The sequence below is a fragment of the Pleurodeles waltl genome, chromosome 12 (genome assembly GCF_031143425.1).
Source record: "Pleurodeles waltl isolate 20211129_DDA chromosome 12, aPleWal1.hap1.20221129, whole genome shotgun sequence".
Lineage (NCBI taxonomy): Eukaryota > Metazoa > Chordata > Amphibia > Caudata > Salamandridae > Pleurodeles > Pleurodeles waltl.
In genome coordinates, this window is record NC_090451.1 from 242182902 (window position 1) to 242209772 (window position 26871).

At 49.0% G+C, this 26871-nt stretch overlaps 1 protein-coding gene across 1 annotated transcript in view; it reads left to right on the forward strand.

Moving 5' to 3' along the window:
• PHLPP2 (PH domain and leucine rich repeat protein phosphatase 2) overlaps nt 1-26871 on the forward strand; it is a 624424-nt gene that overhangs the window by 292068 nt on the left and 305485 nt on the right. Inside the window, exons 8-9 of the mRNA XM_069217328.1 lie at nt 25558-25788; nt 26013-26215. Of these exons, the coding sequence (XP_069073429.1) occupies nt 25558-25788; nt 26013-26215 (434 nt within the window). The remainder of the gene's footprint in view (nt 1-25557; nt 25789-26012; nt 26216-26871) is intronic.

Sequence of the window (26871 nt, forward strand, 5' to 3'; positions counted from 1 at the left end):
GAGGCCGTTTTGGCCTTTTTTTCTCCACTGGAGTAGAATAGGACTCTTACCTGATCCGCTTTTGCTCCGTTGAAGAAAAAATGTGATGGGTGTCACAAAGGGGTGAGAGGGGGGCGGGATGGAGACGCGGAAGTTGTTCCGCGTCTCCAACGGGGAAAAAATAAAAATAAAAACATCGGATTTTCAACCCCCTCCCTGGTGTCGGCCACTGGTCGTGACCCGCACCAGGGAGGGAGAGTGGGCGTCGGCCAGTGTCCGACACCCGCACTTATAGGGTTAATGAGAGTGCCCAGTAATACCAGAAGGATCACACCTTTTGGCTGTGTGAAAAGAAATTCATCTAATATAATAAATGAAAAACTGGAGGAAAAATACAATGACTACCTATATTATATTTCACTGACTGATGTCAGAGTTAAAAAAATATGTTTGCTGAACAACAGAAACCCGCCATATAATGAACGAAAATCCCAACCCTGCCAAAAATCACCAGATCACCACTGCCCGCCATGACCCTATTGGAGGGATTCCCAGACCTCTCCACCCCGCCAAGCACACCCACATCCCGCCCTCCAAATAATGATGCACAAATCACCTTGGTGGACAGTGGAGGCCGAACGACCATTGGCAGCTATGACTGACACAGGCGGCAAGTTGACTTAACAGCAAGAAGTGCACACATTGGATAAGCGTGTAACCCACACACTTGACACACATCCATAACCCCGTAAAAACACCCACAGACATACCCCACAATCCTTTGCAACAAAACCAGGCCAAGAAGACGGAGAGCACCAGAGGGAGACATCGAACACCAGCAAAGAGGAGACTCACACTGACCCACAGAAGAGCACCCTCACTGCGTTCCCATCCCCAACAACATTCACCACACTCACCATGTCACCCCCCAAACATCCACGCTTCACTGAAAGGGAGTGGTGGCGGTGAATGGAAACCCGCCATATAATGAACGAAAATCCCAACCCCGCCAAAAATCACCAGATCACCACTCCCCGCCATGACCCTGTCGGCAGGAATCCCAGAACTTCCCACCCCGTGAAGCACACCCACATCCCGCCCTCCAAATAATGATGCACAAATCACCTTGGTGGACAGTGGAGGCCGAACGACCATTGGCGGCTACGACCGCCACAGGCGGCAAGTTGACTTAACAGCAAGAAGTGCATACATTGGATAAGCGTGTAACCCACACACCTGACACACATCCATAACCCCATAAAACACACCCAGACATACCCCACAATCCTTTGCAACGAAACCAGGCCAAGAAGACGGAGAGCACCAGAGGCAGACATCTAACGCCAGCATACAGGAGATGCACACCGACCCACAGAAGAGCACCCTCACCGCGTTCCCAGCCCAGACACCATTCACCACACTCACCATGTCACCCCCCAAACATCCACGCTTCACTGAAAGGGAGTTAAGGACCATGGTGGACGAGATCCTGAAGGTGGAGCCACAAATATTCGGGGCTGAGGTGCAGCACACACCCATCGCAAGGAAGATGGAGCTATGGCAGACCATTGTGAACAGGGTCAATGCAGTAGGACACCATCCACGCACCAGGGACGACATCCGAAAGAGATGGAACGACCTGCGGGGAAAGGTCAGGGGCATGGCATCAAGGCACCACATCGCTGTGCAGAAGACTGGGGAAGGACCACCACCAGAATACACAGAGTGGGAGGAAAAGGTAATGGCCATCCTGCACCCTGAGGGACTCACTGGCCTCACTGGAGGAATGGACTTGGTTAAGTCATCAACATATACCCCATATGCATCATACCTGAAATGCATGCACCACCCCACCCCACCCACACCCACCAGGCCCAACACCCCACCCAGGCATCAGCCACTAAATCCCCCCCGCATGACCACAGACCCAGTAACAGGCCCACATCCCTCCCCCTGTGCACAGTCACCTATTCCTACAAGTACCCACAATGGAATGACACCCCCCACCACAATGCAACCCCACAGTCGACGCTAAATGCAGTGTCAACCTCACAAAGGCACCCTGTAAGGCCACTGAAAGTAACCCCAGCACAAAATATCTCAGTCCTGTTCACCTCAAACGTTCATTCAGCTGTAACAGACATGTCTATGTCCCCCAACAGGCACCACCACCCATGCAACCCTAATGGATGGGACACGGAGTGCCAGTGCCCCCAGGGAGACAGAGGCACCTCACAGGACACTGGTGAAGGATCCCTGGACACTTATGAGCAGGCAGGCCCCTCACACAGTCCTGGACTCTCACCATGCAGCAGCCGCACCCAGGAAACCACTGTCACCCCTACCACCCAGTCAAGACCAGCAGCCCAGCGCAAGCGTCCCCACACCAGTGTATCCAGGCCACAGACTGGTGGAACACAGGTACAGAGGCCACAGTCTCCCACTCCCAACATGCAGGAAGACGAGGGCCCAGTACAAGTGGTACTGCCAGACCTGTGCGGGAGATACAGACACAAGGGGCCAGGGCAAGTGCAAGGGTGTCAGTGGGCCGGGGGGAAGCTACAGGATGGATGCAGCAGCCCAGGACGTGATATCAGAGGTATTGGGGGCCTACCAGCATACCCATGACAGGTTGGCACAGATTGTGTCCACCCTGGAGCACAGTCAGAGGATGCAGCAGGAACACCACAAACAGGCCATGGAGCAGTGGAAACAGCACAACGCCACAATGGCCACCATAGCAGGAGCACTGCTGCAGCTGGTCCAAAACCAGTCTGACACCCACACAGGACAAGAGCCCCCCACAACAGCACCGGACACCCACCATGAGATTACGCCATCAGCAGAAACATCCCCGGAACTACCCTCACAGGAAACCCAAGGGCCTACCATGTCATCCCTTGAAGATCAACAGCAGGCGCCCAAATGAAACCTCAGGCCAAGAAATGGCACTGGAACCCCAGCAAAGAACAAGGCCCCCTTCAAGAAATAACTCAGCAACAATCTGCACAGCAACCATCCCAATCAATCAGCCGCCACACATTGCTAAGAGGCAATATGAACTAATGTAAGAAAAGATGGACCCATCAATACTACCAACAAGGCTGACACCATGTTGGTCTTGAGGACACCCACCCCTTACGACTTGCCATCACAGGCCCAAGTCCCCCACAGTTACTGGAAGTAGAGTTGTATCAGTTGGGCCCTGGAGTTGACATCTTCTCCTTCCTCATCATCACCATCACTCTCATCCCCTCTCTGAGGTAGCTGGTCAGGACATACAGCACCCTCCACCTCAAAGAGGGGGATAGAATGTCTCATTGCCACGTTGTGCAGCATGCAGCAGGCCACCACTATTCTACACACTTTTTCAGGCCCATAGGCCAGGGAACCCCCAGAGATATGTAGACAACGAAATCTAGCCTTCAGGAAACCTAAAGTTTGTTCTATCGCCCTCCTAGTACGTCCATGGGCCTCATTGTAATTCCTCTCTGCATCCGTCCTGGGATTCCTCACTGGTGTCAGGAGCCAACGCAAGTTTGGATAGCCAGAATCACGTAGAAAAAGGTGCAATAGAGAGTCGTCATTGTTATGCCCCTTAGTCAGACAGCCTAGCTGTCTGCTATGTGTCAGATAGTGACAGGCACACTTACCTATGATCCACTCTCTGTCCTCTTGGAGTTGCTCCAGCCTGTGTGGCACACTACTGTTCCTCAACACAAAGGAATCATGGACTGAACCTGGGAACATGGCATTCACATGTGAGATGTACTGGTCTGCAGTACATACCAATTGGATGTTCATGGAGTGAAATTTCTTTCTGTTTCTGTACACCTGATCATTCACTCTTGAAGGGATGATCGGTATGTGGGTGCCATTGATGGCACCTATAACATAGGGTATGTTGGCAAAGGCATAGAATTACGACTTGATTGCAGGGAGGTCTGTACTTTGGGGAAACCTCACATAGGACTGCAGGTGTCGTACAAATGCATTCAGAAATCTTGTCAGTACCATGCTGAACATTGGCTGTGAAAATCCAGCACCCATGCCCACTGTCACTTGAAATGAGCCTGTGGCCAGGAAATGGAGTGGGGAGAGCACCTGCACTTCAGTAGGGATGGCATGCTGCTTACAATTTCCCGAGCACAAAGTTCCTGAATTGTTGCACGTGTGAATCTGTAATTCATTATGATCTGACACTCCACCATGGTCCTCATATTCACAAGTGGTCTGTACACCCATGGTGCCCTTCCTCGCCACAAGGGTCGGTATCTACGAGGGGTTTCAAAAAGGTGTGATGAAGACACATACATAGGCACACATTTCATCATTTGTGCACTGCATAGTTCATTGTAGTGACTCAACATTAACTGCTTCCTGACAGATCTACATCTTCATTACAATGAGGGAACAGAGTATTTCATGTGTGGTATATTACGGAATGGACACATGCTTAGGTGCTTCATGTGGCTAGTAGGGCCTGCATTGTGCAAAGTTTTATTTATAGATGCGTAGTTACTGCCAAAATGTCTGCCCACTGTAATCCAGGCCTTTCGTTGCGGAAGTGACTTCATACCGCTAGTGGTTGATGTCACAGCGTAAGGCGGTGTTTACCGCCGTTCGCACCATCATTGGTTAACATGGATGCCAATGGGGAATCCTGGCGTATCATGATCACCGCCGGCAGTGATAGTGCACACCGCCGCGGAACGTACACGATTTCATCATCGATTATTCACTTGACTCCCTTATCTCGTGCGCACAGGTACTCCAATGTGTGTACTGCTGTGGCCTGCCTCTGGCAATGGATGTGGCTCGTGTTGCAGGGGAAAGGGCCCTGGCCTTCACCCAGGAGGAACTGGAGAGGCTAGTGGACGGGGTCCTGCCCCTGTATGCAAAACTGTACAGACGGCCAGAGGTACAGGTGAGTCTGGGTTTGAGGGGCACTGTTTGGGTGTAATGGATGGTGTTGAAGGGACATATGTGTGCACCTCTGAGCCTGCATGGGCTGTGGTGCATGCGTGCGTATGGCCTGTAAGTCTAAGAGTATTGTCCGTCCCATAGTGGACAATTAGCCAGCTATACCTATCTTGCAAGTGCCTGACCTCTGTGTTCCATATCTGTGCCACCTTATTAGGTCAGTGCCCACCAGAAGAGGGCACTTTGGCATGCCATCGCCAAGGAGGTGCGGACCCTGGGGGTCTACAACCGGCGGATCACCCACTGCAGAAAGAGGTGGGAGGTCCTGCGGCGCTGGGCACGTAAGATCTGTGAAGCCCAGCTGGGGAAGTCCTCCCAATGTGGAAGGGGTGCACGGCGGGCACTGACCCCCCTCATGCGACGTATCCTGGTGGTGGCATACCCAGACCTGGATGGGCGCTTGAAGGCTGCACAGCAGTCACAAGGGGGTGAGTACTCATTTCTCAAACTTCAGTCTGGAAGGATGTCTGTGTGTGCATTAGGGTTCACGCTGCTTAGAGGCAGGGACTCTGACTGGTGTCCATCTACTTTATGGTCCCCAAAGGGTGTAGGGGTGTCTTTGCCAGGTCGCCTCCTTAGGTAGCCAAGGGGATGGGTGTAGAGCAGTATTCTGGTCAGTAGTCAGGGGCATAGCCATGGGCATAGTGGACGGTGCTGCCTGTTAGGTGTGTCTCCTGGGTGGGTGTATGTCTGACCATTATGTACCTCCGTTCAGCTATTTACAATTGTCTCTCCTGTTTTGTCTCCCCATCCCTGTTCTCTTGTGTTGGTTTGGTACAGCAGCAACATCTGGCGAGGGAGCTGAGGCACTGGCTAGTGGGGAAGCAGCGACCCACGGATCCTCGGAGGCAGAGACATCTGACGCCCAGGGGACCAGTGGGTGCTAGGACGAGGGGAGTTCCAAGGGGGAGGCAACTACCACAGGAGGTAGTGACTCCGAGACCTCCTCCGATGGGGTCTCCCAAGCGGTGGCAGATCCTAGTGGCCACACCACTACAGTGACATCTTCCGCCACCACTCATTCCATCACTGCCCTCCCTTCTGCTCCCCACAGAGTTGCCCGTGCCCGCTCACCCAGAAAGGTGGGCGTCTCCTTCGCCCCAGGAACCTCTTCCCCTGCCCCAGTCAGCCCTGCTGCCCTCACGGAGGAGGCTATTTACCTCCTAAGAACCATCTCTGTAGTGCAGACAACCATTGTCAATGCCATCCAGGGGCTAGCATCAGAGGTGCAGCAGACAAATGCCTATCTGATTGGCATTCACGGTGCCGTGTCTGCCCTACAGAGATCTTTTCAGGCTCTGGCCTCCTCTTGGACGGCAGACAGTTTCCCTGGCCATTCCGTCCCCCCTCCAACCTCCTCTACCCCTCCCAGCACCCCACTCCCTTCACTTGTTCAAGGCACACATTCAGACACACAGTCAAGCACATCAACACACAAGAAGCACACTTCTAAACACAAGCACCACACCTCCCACCACAAGCATTCACACAGCCAACAGACACATGCACACACAACATCCACTTCCCCCAGTGTGCCCACCCCTTCCGCCTCCCTGTCTGTCCCCTCTACATCCACACCCTCATGCACTGCACCTTCAGTCACTGTTGCTGCTCCTCTTACTGCACTCACCACAATAGCAGACATCCACCATGCACCCCATCTGCACTCACCACAACTACTGTAGTTGACACATGCAGCACACTCACCAGACTTGCAGACACCCACACAACATACATCCACACTAGCTGCCTGTCTTCTCCCACTGTGTCCACCCCCCCCTCCTCCAAAAACACATAAACGCACCAAGACACCCACCCATCATACATCCACCACACCACAGCATACTCTCCAGTCACCTGCACCCACTACACGCACCCCTACACCACATACATCCACTGCCTCTCCCTCCACTCCCACGCCCTCATCTAGGACCACCCCAATTGCTTCGAAGAAACCTTTCCTCTCCCGTGCTGACCTCTTCCAGCCCACTGGCCCACCCTGTCTTGTCCCCAAGTGTGCTCACCTCCTTGCCCTTTCCACTCCTTCCACTTCACAGCCCACCCCTGTCCGCCCTTTACATTCCTGTGCCCCTTCCCCAGAGAAGAAAAAAGCCCAGGCTGAGCCTAGTCAATCTGTCTCCACCCGCTCAAAACACCCCCCTCGTTCAAAGGACAAGCCCACTCCCTCCACCTTCCAAAGGAAAGTCTAAGGGCCACCCCCGTCGCAAATACCCACCCCCCTACCCCCGTGAGGTGCCTGGATGCCCCTTTGTTGCCCCATTAGGTGGAGTATTGTGCACTTGTGTGAGTCAGGTTGGGTCCGTTGTGGCCAATGGCAATTGTAGCCGGACGGACTGGCCATTGGCCCTGTTTGGACTATTTAGCTCTGTGAGCTTTCATTAAAGATTTCTGTGTGGCCTGTGTTTTGGCAGCACACTGTTGAACCCTGGTCTTTCGTTTCATTGTTTATGGGTGTGGGGCATTTGTAGGTACTGTGGTTAAGTTGGATTTGCCTTGTGTCGGATAAGTACCTCTTGCTTTGGGGTGTATGACTTGTGCTGCTGTGAAGGGTTGGTGGGGTGTTGCAGGGTGGGTGTAGTGGGTGGGTATGTGACTGTGCCCTTTCCTCCCTTGTTTCGTAGGTTGCGGTACATACCGTCGTCGTCTTCGTCAGCGGTCTCGGTCGTGGAGGGATATGGCAAGGAGCAGGGCTGGCATGATCTGCAGCTCTCTATCTATGTCTGCTTCGGTGCATTGTATGGGCCTCCGGTGGGTGTTTCCTTATATTTAGTCCATTTCCACCTGGCTTTGCGTTGGCGGTGGTTCCCATCCCGGAACTGGCGGCGGACTGGTGGTTCATTATTTAATGGGCGAGTTGGGCCTTTCCGTCGGCCTGTGGGCGGACTCTGCTGTCGTCGGCACTCCTCTGCTGGCGGTGGGTGATTTTCGGGATGCCTGTCTTTCGTTTGGTTCATTATTTGGCGGTCCGGCCCACTCCTCTGTTGGCGGTCTTTACCGGCGGCACAGAACGGACCGCCGTGTTCATAATGAGGGCCTTAATTTACTTGTAAGTACTTAGCAAATGATGCTATATATACATACACCCAGGGGCCAGTAAATGAAAAGCTACAGGGTTGGAATGAAGCATCCCTTGTGCAATTCTCTACAATAGCATTCTGAAACAACTCTCTGAAGCAGCCTGTAGTGCAGTTTAATTTTTATTTTTTAATTTTTTTTGGGAATAACCGATTTTATTGATTTATTTTTTTGCACAGTAAGATACTCTTGATAGTTCCACAGCAACAACTCTCATCATGAACAAAGAGGACCTCATTTGACTACCTATCGAAGGAGGGAGATAAACGTAAATACAGTAAGACGTGAGTCTCAGTCCAGCTGTCCCAAAGATTTTCCCCATTTACTGCCATGTTTCATGGGGCAGCCCCTGGCTACATATGCACTTCTCCTTGCTGCACACACCAGTCCACCTCCATCAACATTGAGTCAGAGTAGGAGGGAGGGTCTTTTACGGTGGGCTGCTGTTGTGTTTAGCCACCATATTTACTGTACCCAGAAGCACCTGGTCTGCCCTCAAGCCCCCAGAGCCCTACGTGACCCCAAGCAATAGCTTATGTGGCGAAAGGTTCATCTCCCAACCCAACACATCCGTCAATTGCCCCACCACAGCCTTCCAGAATTTCTGAATTTTCGGGCATAGCCACACCATTTGGTAGAAGTCAACAGGGACATATGCACAACAGGGACAGGTAGGCTCGGAAACGTGGCCTGTACCTTCTAGCCTGGCTGGTGTAAGATAGGCACAATAGAGGTAATAAGTCTGTATCAGGGGCAGTCTGGAGACGATCGTGATAACCCTCGGTGTGGTCACTGCAACCTGCCAGTCGGAATCTTTAGAGAGTCCTAGCCAACCCTCCCATCGGATCCTGAGGTAATCTAGTGTACCTGGGGCATTGATAATTAGTGTGCGATAGATTTGAGAAATACCTCCCTTACCTAAAGCGCCCATAAGGAGCTTGGCCTCCATTGAACTGAACTCAGTAAGAGGGGCTTTGGGTGGAACATGAACACAAAGCGCATGTCTCAATTGTAGCTATTTGTAAAATTGAGAGGAGTTGAATGCGTACGCATCCTTCAGTTCCTGAAAGGAGCACATGTGGGTCCCAGACCCAACGCTGCCCATTTGTGTTATGCCAATGAGATCCCACTTTCCAAATCCCTTCAACGTCGCAACTTCATGCAACCAAGTGCCATGTCGAAGTGGGGTTGGTGCTTGAGCTTCACATCCCAATTTGTGTGTTGAAGTGCAGCCCTCCAGGCAACGAAAACTGTTTTGGTTACTACTGGGTTGGTGCGGGGAACTGGGATCTGTAGAGAATGGACATAATCTGAAGAAACCCCAGGAGTGTCAGTTCTAACCGGTAGGCAGGGTGAGACCATCTCCTGGTAAACTAATCATTGACTACCAAAAGTTGGGAGGCAAGGTAATAAAGGGACAGGTTGGATATTCCCAAGCCTCCATTGCATGGGGCTTGCTGGCAATAGGCAAGAGCCAGGTGAGTCCTGGAGTTATGCCATAGAAGTGAGGATGCCACTCTGTCCACTGCTTTGGAACCAGCTCTGAGGTAGGAGTATCAACCGATTCTGGAAGGTATAGCGGGACCTAAGCAAAATCATAATTTTGTTTAGGGCGATCTTGCCCATCACATTCAGCAGAAGGGACTGCTATTTATTGAGTTGCTCCTTGGCCTGCCACATCAGGGACTCAAGGTTGAGGAACCTGGTGAGTTCAGGGCAGAGTGCCACCCAGATCCCCAGGTAATGAAAGCAGTGACACCAAACTGGTATTTCGTGCTGCCCATCGATACAATCCAGAGCCTGATCCTGAGTCAGAGGCACCAAGACCAACTTAGCCAGGTTGACATTGAGACCGGAGGTCTCCCCAAAAATCTGGAGGAGTCAAAGGCAACAGGGCACACTCACTGTGGGGTCCGCCGAGTAAAGGAGGACATCATCTGCATAAAGTGCAATACAATCCTCATGCCTCTCACCCCAGCACCAGCCGCAGGCCTGAGCATTACACTGCCTAAGGCACGTCAATGGTTCAGTCACCAACACACAGAGGAGGGGAGACAGGGGACATCTCTGTCGGGTCCCGCGCCCAATGGGGAAGACATCAAAGACCACACCGTTCACCTGGACCCGTGAAGAGGGGTTGGTATAAAGTGCCCAGACTAACCTACAGAGACAGGGCCTGAATCCAGTTCTTAACAGTACCCCGCCCTAAGTAGGCCCCAATCCACCATGTCAAAATCCTTCTCAGAATCGATGAGGGGCAAGATTGAGGGGAGGCAGATGATGGTGGTCCAAGGCCAGATGTAGCTGCCTGAGGCAGTGTCGCTTACTGCGGGCTGGCATGAAGCCACACTGGGCTGAATATATGAGTGTGCAGAGGACCCCTTTAAGATAGAGGGCTAAAGACCGGGGAGTCAGTGTCTCCCAAAAGACTGTAGTATTCTGGAGGCAACCTTTCAGGCCTAGGGGTCTTTCAAGAGCCACTGCAGAGGTTACAGCCCCAATTTCTTCAGCTGGGCTCGTCCATCATCTGAGCCTCGGGGTGGGACAGACAAATAAGAGGTACATCATTGAGTAAGTAGGGGTCTGTTTGGGGTCTGCCCGAGAGGGCAACACATATAGGCAGCCGTAGTAGTTAGCAGATGTTTGTGCTGGGCTCAGTGGGTATGACCAAGCTCATCAGTGATTTCTGGAACGATTCTGTTCATCTGTGGGCAGGAGGCCATCCAATGCAGTAGTTTCCCATTTTTATCCCCCAACCATAAACCCTTTTAGTCAAGGCATACCACAAATGTTTTGCAGCCTTTAGGAACTGGACACAAATCTCTTTGCGTAGTAGGCCCACCCAGCCTGGGCCTCCAGGTGGGAGATATGCTGGGACTGAGCTCGCTCTATCACTTGAATATGACCCCTGGCGTACCCTCTAATGGTTGCTTTACTGGCGAGTACCAACTGAGTTGACTGAGCATGCGTTGATTTGGAAATAAGCTTTCCACTTGTTCCAATGAGCCTGGGTGTATGACTCGTCTTTCAGATACCATGCGTTAAGACACCATATGGGTATCAAGTTGTTCTTGGAAGAGCTGAGGTGGAAGAGAAAAGGATCGTGGTCTGATATACCCCGTGGAAGGATCTGAATGTGTGACACCGCCCGACTGCCTGGGTCAGGCATGAAGACAAGGTCAATGCGGGAATGAGTGTGGTGCGGTCGAGGTGTGGGTGTATTGCTGCTGTCTTGGATTCCATACCCCCCACACATCACAGAGACCCAGCGTTGCAGTCCAGTCTGATAGATGACAAGCACCAGTTCGGCGCAATGTGGAAGGGGGACCTGTGGCATCCCGATCATGAGTAGGAAGTGCGTCTCTAACCATCGTCAACCTGTGGGGAAGGGCCAGGAGGATCTCAGAGAGATCACGAATGAGTGCCTCAAGAGCCGCAGGAGGTGCATAGATACACACAAGGTTCATGGTTTGCCATTCTACCATTCCGGTGAGAGCGATACATCTACCCTGTGGGTCTAATTTCTTGGTTAACTACCATAGAAAAGGCGCAATGCAATAAATCGCCTACCCTCTGGAGCCTCGGACAAAGCCAGAGTGGAAGACTCTGTCGTAACCCTGACATGTCACTGATTCCATCAGAGCTCCATCTCAGCATCAAGTCATCAGGGAGGAAGCGGTGTCCATACCTCAACACCACAGTGTGCTTCACTCAGTCCAGCAGTCTGTTCCAGGACACTGCTTGCAAAGATGCCATGTCTAAGGAAAGATGTAACGCTAGGGCAGAGGGAGCGAAAGGCACATGGCTAGGTGGAGTCAATCAGCCAGAGAGTGTGCCCATTGTGCATGTTGGGTGACCTTGTGACTAGATTGTACTGCATGGATTGCCGCAGCGGAGTGTATCTGAGTGCTGCAAAGAACAAACTGGTACATAAACCAAACGAAATTCTCCCTGAAAACATAACGTTGCCTAAACCCAACCCCCGAGCAACCCCTACTCCAAACTTCCACCCCAGAAGCATCATTCATCCATATCTCAGTAACCAAAACCAAACACAACTTGAAGCTGGGAGTGGAGTGGTGGACCCCTCCTTAATATAGGATAACTTGCAGCCATCAGGAATGACACATTCAACACTTAGAGGAAAACTGTACTGTTTGAAGTCAATAAGCTTGGAAACTTGAGAGCTATATCTGAGGACTTTGTGATAGATCAGTGTATGGAGGTCGCTGGAAGGAGGGCATCCTGACTCGGCTGCTTGTCCATTGCGGCGGTGGACAGGGAGGCATGCACCAGGGATGGCAATAGGTTGTGCAAATGGGGGGACGGATACGTTGATTTGTACCTTTTTTTTTGCTACATCCGCTCCGTGAGCGAGTGCAGCTCCTTTTCAGCTTAGGATCTGCGGCTGTCCAGGCCGATTTAGAGAGCCCGTCTCCCCAAGAAGGGGGGCCTGCTCGACCCACGGAGAGGGTGCTCTTCAGTGAGCCACGTCCAAGCGGATTCCGGAGTTTCAAAGAAGTGTGACCTGTTAGCTTGGACAACTTGAAATTTGGTTGGGAAGTAGAGTACGTAGGAGAGGCTAAGCACCTGCAGCTTCTGCTTGACAGCTGTGTACAAGCGGCACTGCTGTTGTACCTCCTTGGTGTAATCAGGAAAAAGGAGCACGTTTGCTTTGCTGCACATACCTTTCGCACAAAAGCAGGCCACCCTCAAGATTGCATTCCCTGTCTTTGAAATTAAGGATTCAGGCAATCATGGGTCTGTGCTGTACACCTGGGGGAGCTTAGGACTCAAGGGCCTATGAACTGGCTCTATCGCAAACCAGGGGGGCAGCTGGTCCAACAGCATCCATGACATGATCCAGGTTTGAGGAATTCCGCAGGGGCTGAACGCCCTTTGTTATCCAACAAAGTGAAAGTTGTTTCGCCAAGAACTATTTTCTGCATCCTCTGGGCAGTGATGGAGCTCTGCTGTGTGTGCGAAAAGGCCAGAAACCTGAGCTTTCAAATTGGTGAAACTATCTTCCACTGTGGAGAGGCATGCTTCAGCCTTGGTGATCCTGGTCATGGCATTGTGCAGGTCTTGGCCCAAAAGAGCAGCATCCTCTGGCACCTGTCCAATTTTGGTTTCAGTGGCTGTCTGGGAGGTCTTGATGGCTTGAAGGATTGTGGCCAAATCACCCCCAGAATACTGCAGCTTCTCCTGGCTGCTTCCCCTCTGCCTGGTCATGTCCAGTTGTATATTGGACCATGCGAGTACATAGAGGCCACAGGGCGGGCAGGCCGAACTTTGCCCATGTTGGTGAGATCAGCCAGGGGTATGGCAGGTCCTCCGAGGGATCCTAGCCCAGTTGCCCAAATCATGGCCGCACAAGCAGCAGGGCTCAAAGGAAGGAGCACAGCCCAGTAACCCTGAGATGTCCAGCCGGGCCATCACGAGGGGGGCGAGCGGGGTTCTTTAGAGGCCGGCAGCTCCACTCCCTACTTTTGTGCAGGAGACTGTAATTGTCGCAGTTGGTGAGTGTTCGTGTATACGCTCGCTGGGTGCAAAGCAGGACAGTAGGCAACACCATGGTGGCCAGACCACATCAACCTAGATCGAAGCTCACCCACAGGGAACAGCCCCACCAAGAAGTTCTTAGGCCCAGCCCAGAGGCCAGGGCACACGTGATTCCAGCTGAGTCATTGGGCAAAGAGCAAGCATCTCGTCCACTGGAAAGGCAGAGACAGGGCATGTATCATCCTCCTGGTTGTGGGGGTGCAAAAAAAGCAGGCCACTGGTGTGCAGTAGTGGCAACGATGTGGCAAGCGGCCACGAGGCGCCATCCACAAGGTGACTAGCTCTGGCAGTGTTGTTGCAGAAGGGAGGGCCAACAAGGAGCCCGCAGAGGACCCAGCAGCCACAAGAGGCCCCTCCAAACAACCGTCCTCCACGGGCCTGAGGCCCGTCACAAACGCAGGATGTCTGTCACCATCGTAGCCAGTTCACTGGTCCATGGGACGGCACCAAACCCTCAAAACACTGCACCGGTCTCCCTCAGCAGGCCCAGGGCCAACTCCCAGGCATCAGCAGCTCCACCCAGAGGCAGCAGTAAATAGGAGGGGTGCTAGGACATTGTAGTGGCACCCCAGCAATGGAATTAAGTGGAGCTCCAATTTTAAGGACAGCTAAGGGGCCCCAGGATGAGAGTAGAAGCACCTGGGGAGGATCTCTCACCCCTCCTGTCCACCCCATTCACCCCCCCCCCCCCAGGGCAGCTATCAGCAGGCAACCCGGGCAATCAAGGGGCTGGGCGGCAGGCGGGGTCTAGCAGTGCCAGGCAGCAACATGCAGACAGTCCCGTCTGCCTATCTGATGTCGCACGAGCTCAGGCAGGACGGCCCTCCTAATCCACCAATGCCATGCCTCTACGTCACAGCCCCACTCACCAGATCCTGCAGGGGAGGAGAGGCTCACAACAGCCCAAGGGCAGGGAGGCCCACATCATTGGGCTGGCAGCACTCCCACAGAGACTGGCAAGTCGTAAAGGCCTGTTCCCTGGCGTGTGGGGCCAGAGCCCGCAAACCCCCAGACTGGGTCCACAGGCAAAGGAACCCCCAGGCAGATAAAGGCACAGGGCCTCAGCAAGCCGCTGGTCACATCAGGGTAGCGTTTCTCACAGATCTGCCAAGGGAGACTGCGCCAGTCCCACACAGGCCGCAATGCTGAGCGGAGGGGAGCCCAAAGTAGTACAGAGAATTGGATTCCCGGCATCTTTCCAGAAATGGGCTCCAGGCAGAACAGGTTGAGGGCACCGGCTGAGGTAATCTACATGTTTGCGGGCATACGGATGCCTGGAGGATTGGATCGGATGACGGAGGGATCTGGAGCACTGTTAGAGTTGACCCTTGATGTTTCAAGCCACATCAAATGTTCCTTTTCAATACCTATAGATCATCCTTAAGGTAGGCCTTACAGATGCCTAGGCAGGATGCATTGTATTTAAATAAGTAGAGAATGTGTACTTAGGTTTTACATCTTTCCCATTGACTGACACCGAGTTACCTTATTAGATTAAATAAGTGTTAATTTTGGATTGGGAGCAGACAGAAATATACTGTTTATACTCAAATGAATTGTATTTTAAAATCCTCTTTAATGGTGGGGTTGAATTTTAAGTCACAATCCAGAAAATGCGTCCGTTAGAAAGTTATACAAGTTCCAAGTGGGTTAATGTAATAACATCACTAGTCAAACTATCACTTAATGAACAAGAGTTAAACAGTCATAATTCTGAGATAGACAAGGCAAGAAAATGTCTTGTAAACATTTTTTTTTTTGCTTGAATTCTTTTTTATTGAAAGAGTTAAACAAAAACATAGCATGACAAGTCTTATTAAACAAAGGGTATAGACATAGATGTACATCCGGGAAGCCAACATTATACCGTTGCACAGAAATATCAGCAGCAGTATACAGTAAAGGCTTCCAATAACAGATGCAACTCATCACCCATATCCTTATTCCATACCCAGTCAAGAGACACGGCAAGAATTAAAACAACATTATCAAAACAACCTATCAAAAATACAGGTCGATGCATGTCGCTAGGTTCCCCCAAGGCGCACCTGCTCCTCCACGGTGCATGTACGGTGATTACCCACGAATCCTATAAGCTACCAGAATACCTAAACTGGACGGAAGGGAATGCCAGGGTTCAACGAGGGGACTGTGCAATATGGACGGAAAGGGTGCTGTAGGAACATGTGTGCAGCCTGCTCAGACATTGAATGGAGGGCAGTGAGTGCCCGGCAAGCCATAATAAGTACGTTCTATTAAGGAAATAAGTGGAATGCTTTAAGACACGGAGATGTGACGGAGGCAAATTCGATTTGGAATAAGTATTGTATCAGGTGGCGCCAAATTAGCTGGAACTTAACGGTTCCAGGCCAGTTGTGCGAGAGCTGTTTCATGGCGAGCAATTACCATAGTCATGACATCCACTGCACCTTAGAGGACAGGGTTGTTTGCTTCCAGGACAATGCAGTTGTCTGGCTCCATATAGCATATAGCTGATAGGGTCTAATCCGCTTGGGTCATGGCTGCTAAAGTCAGGGGCCATATTCCCAAAATTACTACGGGATGTGTAGCAGGAAGGGAGTATCCTACAGTGTCTTTGATGTAAGAACCTCTTTCCAAAAAGTGGAAATAGGGGTATAGGACCACCAATGTGTTCAAAGTCTCCTCCATTATTCTGATAACACCAGAACAGGTTGGGGGATCCAGCATATATGGTGGACAGGCGTGCAGGTGTACGATACCAGTGGAGCATCAATGTGTATGCCGTCTCCCTAAGAGTAAGACTGCAGTACGTTTTTTTTAATGTCATGCCATAGAGTATATCATTGTGCAGATGTGACCTCTTCCGTGTTAGCCGTGGACCAGCGGGTTTGTTATGGGTGTGTCATTACGGGTGCAGAATGTTGAAGCGTACTCTATGTATTAGAGATCAATCTTCGCACGCCATTGTAGGCTCTAACCAGTTTTTCAAATAGGCTGTAGGGTCGGATAACCGTAGGATATACTTATGGGTGTACAGCCCGGTGTTTCAATTGTATATACTGTAGTTTGACAGTGTCAGGCAAATTATAGTCTGTCTTGCATTGGTCAAAAGGTTTGAAGTCTGTCCATACAAATAGATCTGAGAGTGTCCTACAGTCTCTGTTGGTCCACTCACCAGAAACGTTAGGAGACAGTGCTGGTGGAAAGGTCGGATTGCGTGCAATAGGGGTATCGGGTGAGGGATATGTAGTCAATCTCTTCCTTAGTGCTAATTTATCTCAGATTTCCAGCACAGTTCTGGTAGGGGGTCGCAAGGTCGGCACTGCGCAGACAAGCGCGTTCAGGCAGCCTTGCCAGGTCCCATAAAGTCTGCAATCTGCTGCTCTGTCCATATGGAACCAGTGGGTCTCGCTCTCCCGCGCTACCCAGACCGATATAAATGGCAGGTGCTCTGACCAATAATACTCTAAAAGAATGGAACAGGCCAACCCTCCCCTGTCTCGAGGTTGCATCAGGAGTGTATTGGAGACCCTGGGATTCTTCCTGCCCCATCGCTTGTATGTTGCGCTGAAGCTACATAATTTTCTCTTGTGGACTTGTGGTGGGGAGGGTTTGGAACAGATAAAACACATGTAGTAGGATATTTGTTTTAACCACATTTATCCGTCCCAGACACAAGATGGGAAAGGATTTCCACCTATGGAGATCTTCTACAATAGCACGACGGAAAGGGGTTCAATTTGCTTTTGTCCAGGTGTTGATGGACGGCGTAAGGTATAGGCCCAGGTATTTAACCTTGTCGAAGCACAACTGAAATGGTGCCAGTACTTGCAGTTGTGGTACGTCTGCTGCTGGTTGAGTATGTTGGACTTGGCCATGTTGACTATAAAGCCAGAAAGTGCCTCAAAGTCCTTTAGGGTAGATACCACTGCTGGTAGGGACTTGGGCGGGTGCAATAGGGTTAAAAGGAAGTCATCTGCAAACAGGTAGATCTTATGTATTGTCTCCCTCAAAGGGAATGCCCTCAATGCTGCTAGAGTGCCAGATGGTAATGGCCAAGGGTTCAACCACGAGGGCAAAAGGTAGAGGTTATAAGGGACAACCCTGTCTCGTCCCTCACTGAATAACGATGGTTTGGGTGAGGACACCATTGACTCAGATGGTTGCCACCGGAGCAATGTAGGAGGTCATGATTCTGGAGCACATAATGGGACCCAACCTGATCTTGATCAATACTGCCCGCAGGAAGTCCCAGTTCACCTGATCGAAGGCCTTCTTCACATCACGAGATAGGAGGCAGACCGGAATATGGTGTTGGTGTACTTTTTCTATCAAGTGAGCCACCCGGAGCACATTGTCCACTCTCTGTTGTTAAGAATGAAGCCCACCTGGTCTGGGTCAATAAGATACTGAGATATATATCAAGCCTGGTGCTTAATAACGTGGTGTAGAGTTTAGCATTGGTATTTAAGAGTGCAATGGGGCGATAGGAAGAGCAGAGCGTAGGGTCCTTACCTGGTATCTGGATGAAAGTCATTTCCACGGTTGGCATAGATGCAGTGTGGCCAGACTTGTATGTAAAACAATTGGATAAGTGTGGCTACCCAATTCCGGGAGGAACAGTCTACAGAAGCTAACCAGGATGCCATCGGCCAGGGTGACTTGCCCAACTGCATGGTTCAGAGAGCTTTAGAAGCTCCTCCATTGTGATTGGTGCATCTACTGCCTCTATATATTGGGCTTGTAGTAGCTCCCATTTACAGGCATCTAGATATTCTTGAATTAGTGTGTGCAGAGCCATTTCATGATCGGAGAGAGTTTGATAATAGTTAAAAAATTCCCTCTGTTAATTGCGCTCGGATATTGCCCAGCCTCCCGTCTCTGTGCGTAGTTTAGTGAAGTGCATGTATGCTGGAGCATCACGCAGTTTCCAATATCTTCTCCCGGGGCGGGTCCCACTGAGGGCCGGAAAGGCAGCGGACCAATGGGGCCCCCGTCGCGACACCTGTCAGGCTCATGTGGCGGAAGTAGGTTGGTGCTGCAGTCTACTCCCACACAGCAGCCCTACGGGCTAAGGGCACCTGCACGGCTGATTTTTCCGATATGGCTGTTCACTGCCCCTCTCTGACCAGGAGAGGTGCAGGTCTCTGCAGGGCTGCCGGTGTGGTCATAGAGTGGGTCCTAGTTCACAAGATAGCAGGCGTGAGCGAGTGGGCCCACCCACCAGCATTGTTGCGCTTAGGCAGGAACGGAATGGTTCCTCTGCTTCACAGTGAGTCAGGGTGCTTCAGTGTCACCCCTGCACTGCCATCGTACTGGGTTGGCTGGTCCTGGTGCTTTGGATGGGGTCAGATCGGCCACGGGGGACCAGAGCGTGTAGGACCAGCTTCTTACTTCATCACGGGTCAGGCCACGCCCCCTTGACTTGTTAGTTTTCAACAGAGCATGTTATATTGGCATTACTCATCAGGAAATGGACAAAGCATAAAATTACAGTGAAAAAGTCCTTGGTGATTAAGTGATCAGTTATTGAGTACAATTTTTTATAGCATGCAGCGTGTAAAGGAAGGATAAGGCGACAATGGAAAATAACACTAACATTTCTTCAACAAATGCAGTAATTCAGTCTTCAGTGGTATAAATACATTCCAGTTGTCGAAAGCGGTGATGGCGTTTCAAACCAGCAAAATAGGCGGGTCATCACCAGGACAGGGAAAATTAATTGAGCAAGGTTATAACTTTTGAAAAAAGGAAAAAGTAGGCACTAGAACTAGTAAATTGTAAGGAGCGATTTTGGCAAGAAACCTGAAGGGAAATTTACTTGCAACACTACAAAGGATCAATCAAATATCACTCTGAAGGATCAGTGTAATCTATAAATGATGGGGGAAATTTATACAAAAATAAAAGTTTCATCAGCTGGTGGCAAATATTTTAGTGATCCAACACCGGAAAGAGAATGCGATTATACACTATTGTAAACCTTGAGTAGGACCTGTGTAACTCGGCCCTGTAGTAAGTTGATAACTCCCTGTAAAAATGTGAACGGAAATGAGTAAAAAAATCCAAGAAAAGCAGCGCCCTGAAGTCCTGAAAAACAAAATAAAAACCTCATGTCTGGTTGAGTCAGCTATTTAGGAGGGTCTTTCTCAGTTGGGGGAGTGCTTGAAGACTGGAAAAGTTTTTTTCTTCCTTTACACACTCTATAATATAAAAAATGTATTCTCTGTGTGACCACTTAAGCACTGATTGCTCTTGGCCTAAACTTGTGACTTCCCCCCCAGTCTAGAACAACCAGGTGACACTATGTGCTTTCAGGCACTATATTTCCTTAAAACTTTAATATTAAATATATCCAGTTCTACTGATTGAGTTTTTGTTGTTTTGGTATCATTTTATTTTTATTAAAATTGACTGTATTGTTTCTAAATTGGATTGTGTTTTTTCTTGTGTTGTCGATTGGTTACTGTTGGTGTACTGCATAAATACTTTACAATTTGCCCCTAAGTAAAGCCTGACTGCTTTTGTGCCAAATTACCAGAGGTTTAAGCTCAGGTTAATTTAGCGACTTTTGTGGTTCACCCTGACAAGGATTGTTGTTGTTGCTTGAGTGGGGCTTCCACTCCCCACCCCTCAGTCAATAATCCAGTTTCGTATGTGGGTGGCAGCGTGGTATCCAGTACTTGTTTGTGGAGTGCCATTCAGTGATTTTGTGCAGAACTGAAAATTCCATATAATAAATTTAAATCAGATTCAACTTTTTTTCATGCTGTCCTCGAAAGGCTATTTTCCTTATTTCCTCCAAATTGAATTCCTGACTCACATTTTGTCCAGCTTTTCCTCTTGCCTGCAAAGATGGGATCTCAGCAATGAATGCAGTATGGCAGAACTGAAAAAGTTTTACAGGAAGAAGGGGCTGAAGCTAGCTATGGCCTCTCTAAGGTTTGAGTACGAGATAGCCCTCAAGCCTTGGATGATGATGAAGAAATGGAGGAGGAAGAGGAGGACATCTTGGTGGCAGCTCTAGATCTACAAGGAGAGAAGAACCTTCTGTCCCTGGCTCCAGAACCAGAGAAGAAGGGGAGACCTACAGGTGTGAGGCCCCCTTCCTAGAGCAGAAAGAAGTGTAACCTCCCACCTTCTGTCCCCTGGAGGACAGGAAAGCTGAAAGGGAGTTCAAGCTACAGCTGGGCAACTGGAATTGGCTGCAAAACTGACAAGGGTTGAGGCAGAGATCACACAGGAAAGGGCCCAGGAGGACAGGAAGCTAGCTCTGGAGGAAAATAAGCTTTTGGCTCATGAAGTTAGTTCAAAGGTACTGGGCTTGAGAATTCAGAAGCTCACAGAGTGCAGTAATAATGGTGGCCGTGACCACACTTTGTCCAGTGGAGACAGATGGGTCCACATACCCAAGGACCTGGTGCCTACCTTTGAAGTTGAGGATGACATGGACCAGTGGTTTGTGGCATAGACAATAGCTCTAGAGATGCTTAGGATCCCTGAAGAGGATTTGGGAGCCAGCCTCTGGAGGCATATACCAACTGAGGGGTGGGACTCCTTGTTGGTTCAAGGGAAAGGTGAGTATCCAGTCATTAAAGAACCCTTTTCAGAAAGTGTGGTCTCACCCCTGAGAAGTATAGGTTGAAGTTCAGTGGCAGCCAGAAACTGTCTCACCAGTCCTGTGTGGATTTCACAGATTACTCCTGTAAGGCACTGGACGGTTGCGTAAATGCTACTAATGTGAGTAATTAAAGTGAGCTGTACAGTCTGTTCACAATTGAGCACATGTTCAGCAGTTGTTTTCCAGAACGTCAACACCTAATAGATAGCAAGCTTACTCACCCCTTGCTTGCCAAGGAAGCAGACCTCTGGCTCAGCACCAGTATCTGCAAGATGGACCTGGGAAGGGTGAGGAGGGTGATTCTGCCTCCTAACCCCAGCAGATTGAGGGGGAAGACCTGAGTGACCCAGAGAGATTCCAAAATAGTGTGAGGGGGGAAGGTGTTCCCATGCCTCTTCTAAAAATAGGATCCGAGGTTCTTGTGGGCGGTGGCCCAGGACACCCCATTTCCAACCCCATTGCTTTGGCTGCTTCCAGTTGGGGCACAAGCAAGGGGACCTGGTCTGTTCCAAGAGACCATTCACTAATGGGAGGTCCATGGGGGTGGCCAGTGTGGCCTTAAGGGGGTGGTATTCCAGAGCAGCAGAGGGTAGAACATGCTCTGGTGTTACTTAGCTGGGAGTTGAAGTCCAAGGATAAACTTGTGATCCTTGAGGGTGGCAGTTGCCACTTCCATCAGGTCACAGTCAGATAACTGTCACTGCCCTAAGGCAGCGGTTCCCAAACATTTTTGACCCACGGCTCCCTTGGCCTTTTAGCTGTTGGCTGCAGCTCCCCATTATGTTAAGTTTTATTTTTTGGTTGGTGGGGGGATGTAAGCCCGGCCTAGGGAGTACTTCCATTTGTCTTCCTAAAAATAATTAGGATGAAGCCGATGAAGGTATTTTAATTATAGATATAATTGTAATAAAATAAAAATAGATCAGTTGTTTAATTACAGCATGCATAGGGCTGTTTAGTTAAGGAGCATGATTGACTGACGGTAACCCTAGTAAAATGGGGCAGGTGTCATGTTTTTATAGTTCTTACATAATTTTGGGCTTTAAAAATTGTGACTCTTTCGCCTGAAGCGCGTTTATGTGCATACTCACACCAGTGAGGTGACATGAGCAGAATAAAAACATGTTTTGCACTAATGTTTAATGTCTAGAGTTTTACAGGACTAGCTCTGCTGGCCACAACACAAGCTATAAAATGAAACACCATCAACCATTGTCTTACTCTGACCCCATGTGCTCTCTGAGTCAGATCATAACAAATCCTGTTTAATGCACACTTAGCAGAAATATTATGCACTTTTAAACATAGAAACATATTAAAGGGACTTTTGAAATGCCAGTGAATCACACCTAATTGATGGATTAGAATTTATTTTGAAGTTCCTGCTGGGAGTGATGTTTTTTTAGTAAGCTTGCTCACAGTACACTGCTAGGGTTGTCATCTAGACATTTGTTGTACCGGCACAAGTATTTTAATGCTCCAGCTGGCATAAATATCAGGAAAATCACCTAAAGCTGTTATTTTTCCCTTATCAGTATATACTTAAAGTACTAAACTATAAAACTAAAGCACTTTAAAAAGTGTTCTGGAACTGAAATGACTGGTCATTGTAGACTACACAAATGTCATGTTTAAAATAAATGCAGATGACGTTAATCTTCAAACGTGAACAAAGAGCTGGTATTGAGAAAAGGGGACAAAACTGGCGTTTCCTTTCACATTAAAACTGCCAAATAGTTTAAGGCATTAATGAGATAACTTAAGGCATGCTATAGTTCCAAACTATACTGCAGCAAATGCATGAAAAAATGCCGGTTCTAATGTGTCACTGGTGGATGAGGCTCACTTTGTTAAACTCAAGAATAACACAAAACAGCATTTCAAACCTTTCAAAATGCAGGCATTGTAGCTGTTCAACACTCTTTTTTTGCAGTCTGCATTATCCAGTGATCACTTCTATTGCAAATGTCAGCGAGTGCAGTAGTGGCCAGAGCGTCCCCAACCAAAACACACAGAAATGGCAAGCCAACTACAGCAACACCTAGTCTGCTCAGTGAAGACTGCAGGCAGCACTTCAATATAATTCCCTGTTAGTGTGAGCATATGCTGAGACAGTCACAGCAGAGGCATGCAAAATAAAGTCCAGTGGTTCCCATACTGTGTGTGGTGCCCCTGGCTAGTTTTGATGGTGCACTGGGGAGCCGCGGCACACAGATTGGGAACCACTGCCCTGAGGGATACCAGCGCCCATCAGACCATGGTGGTGTAAATACTGGTTTCCCCAGAGCAATACTTCAGACAGGTGTGTAGGGCAACTAAGGCCCCATGGGCAGGACTTCTTCTCTCCTATGGCTCTGATGTCCCTGGAATGGGGTGGGGAAGTGACCCAGAAGAAGCTTATAGTAAGTTCCCAAATGCCAATTGACTGCAATCTTGGAAATTAATTACTACCAGAGTTAGAAGAGCTGGGTTCGGCGGTCGCGAAGGCGCCCTGAAATCTAAGGTTTCTGGGGGTGCTATTCCCAGCAGAAGAGTACAGAGGCCCAGATAGGAGGGACGGAGGATGAGAGAACTGCATCCATCTTCTACAGTTGGTGTCTCTAAAGTATACCTTATAAAGTTATTTCATCTGCACGAGGGGAACCCTAGCCACAATCACCGAGTGTCGTGGAGATGCCATAGCAGCAACCCACTCCTCGTCAGCAATAGAGCCCAGGTCCCACCACCAGGCACAGCGGAGAGCCTCAAAAGTCAGCTGTGTTATGGATTAGTGAGCAGTAAACCTTTGTCACCTTGTGGTCTCCTTCAAGGAACTTTGCCTCTAAGGGGTTAAGTTCTGGAAGATCCTCTAAGTCCAAGATATAGAGTTTTAGGGCAGGCCTAAGTTGTAGGTAGCAATAGAACTGGGTGTGATGTAGATCAAATTCCTTCTGTAGGGTTTGTTAGGATTAAAGTGGCTTGCCCTCCATCAAGCCACCTTGTGTGGAGATGCCTACTGCATCCCATTTCTGAAATCCCGCAACTGAGCAACATGTCTCAGTACGATGCCCACCCACAGTGGAGTCTGCTCCATCAGTTTGTTATCCCACTCAATACATCACAGAGTGGCTCTCTATGTCTGGACCACGAATCTAGTCTCCGTTATCACCCCCATAAAGCAAATTATGGATTGAGTTGCCCTGTAGTGACCATTTTCTTAGAGGTGTATGCGGGGCTTCCCTCAATGTCATACCACCACCCATTGGAGATGTATTGTTCTTTAGAAAGTTGCATTTTAAACTATTTCCTAAACTGGAGCAGGGCTGGGGCAGGCCTGTTGGATATGGTAAAGTTATTACAGATCCTGGTTGCATACTGGAAGGGCTTGTTGCTTTGTTTTCTCTTTTAACTCTTTTTAGTCTCCAGTCTAATGATGTCCTGGCTGCAGGCGTGCCTAGAGACACCAGAGGTAGTGAACTTGTCTGCAGGGGTTTTGGTTGGGATGGCTTTGTAAATTATATATCTGGCTTTGAAGATGTTGTACACTGGCAAGAAGAGCCTGTGGAGTTTCTTCGGGATGGGGGTGATGTGATCATATTTCTTCTGGCCTAGATAGGACGCCCTGTAGCTTGTATGATGCCCTTTAGGGGTGCCTGTGTGACATTTGGGAGGCCCGACAGCAGGGCATTACAACAATCCAGATGTGAAAGAGTATGAAGGCTGGTACAGCATTGTGCTGTCACTTTCTGGCTTTCTTGTTAAACTGTTTCAGTTTCTTAGAAGAGGACGTTAGCACCAGGCTGTCTTTTTTTTTCTTCCTGACACTGTGTTTCTTGAGGGGGATGTGGGTGTGCAGGGTGAATCCAATTGACTTGACATGCTGTCAAAGGTGGGGGTTAGATGCCATTACGGTTTGATATCGTTGAGACAGGTACCTTGTGTTTCTTGTTAGTTGTTTTTGGAAAATAACAGGAGTTCTGTCTTGGTTGGGTTGAGCTTGTGGTAAGTGCTGGACATCCAGATCTGGATGATGTGCAAGCAGTATTTGAGGTGTTTGATGTCTGAAGCAGAGAAGACTTTCAAGTAGAGTTGTGTATCATCGGCTTATTGAGATGAGCTCTAACCTTCCCAGTTTTTAACTTCTTTTTTTGGGATAGGAATAATTTACATAACAGAACACATATAAATATATTCCTTTATTTAGACCAGTGTTATGCATATACAACTAGTTCTTATGGTTATCTTTCAAACTTGAGAAGCCATTTTACCTTCTTTCGCTAGATTGTTCTCTGAAAGATAATTGAGTGACATGAATAAGAAACTATCAGCAAGTAACATTTGCATTCCATGTCTAGCCTGCAGACCCTGAATCTTGATGGAAATTCGCTCACTTTTTTACCAGACGAGCTTGAAAACTTGCTGCAACTTACGTCCCTTGGACTGTCTTTTAATGACCTGGTTACAGTACCTGCGGTTTACGAGAAGCTAACTTCCCTTGAGAAAATTGCCATGGCCGGGAACCAAATGGAGATGCTCAGCCTGGGGTTGCTCAGCAATATGACTCATTTGAAGCATGTGGACCTACGGTGAGAAACTGTGATTTTTCTTTTAAATATACACCATTTACTGCACTGAGTCCATGCTACACTATCCAGAACTTCTCCACAAGCCAGTCTTTCCATATATAATTCTCCACCACCACATCTATGAATTTCCAAATTTCAAGTAAATATTTTTATATTTATTATTAACACACCTGTTTAATTGATCAAGTACTGTCTGCTTAATTTGTGTATTTTGTACTCCTTAGGATGAATCACCTGAAAAAAGTGACTGCTGAAGGTGTAGATGGGATTAAACACATTGCCCACCTAGATTTAAGAGACAATCAGTTGATAGACCTTGATCTGAACAGCATCAGCGGTTTGGAGCAGCTACACTGTGAACGCAATCAGTTGAGGGAACTGACGGTGTGTGGTCTATCCTTACGGGCGCTCTATGCTGGTTCTAACAGTAAGTTTTTCTTCAAACACAGATATATTGACTTATTGTAGGGGGATCAGATTTTTTGCAACCTGTTCAGCATAGATTTCCAACTTCTCAATAAGGCATGCCAAGTTCATTCACATTAACGAGTCCTGGGTAGAACCTGTAATAATTGGGTTTTTCATACTTTACAGAAACTTTCTCCCTCCAGGGGACCACTTTTGAGGCAATAATTTATGATTCAGTAAAGAACCTAGAAGTTATTAAACGCAGGTTCTTTCGTAGATTTTTCAGTTATTCCCAACCACCAGGCTTGAAATCCTCAGTAATAGTTAATTCACAGCAGTATTATGACATAAGCGTGTTCAGTTAGCAGATGTGGTTCTGTGGTCTAGGTTGATTGGGCTACTCCAACGGCCCTCGACTGTTATGTCCTCAAGCTGACCTTTTAAAACTGTCCTGGCCTTGTGCTAACGTAGCCTAATGCTGCATCACAGATTTAACATCATGACTCAAGATAACTTTAAACCCTTTCCTCAACTAACTTTGTATCTCCATGGTGGCAGGAACGTTTTTTTGGTTTTTCGAAGGGAGCTAGATAAGACTCTTAGACCCTCATTTTCATAGGTCTGGGAATACCAATGTGGTACTCATGCGCTCTGAATTAGCACTACGTGGGGTAT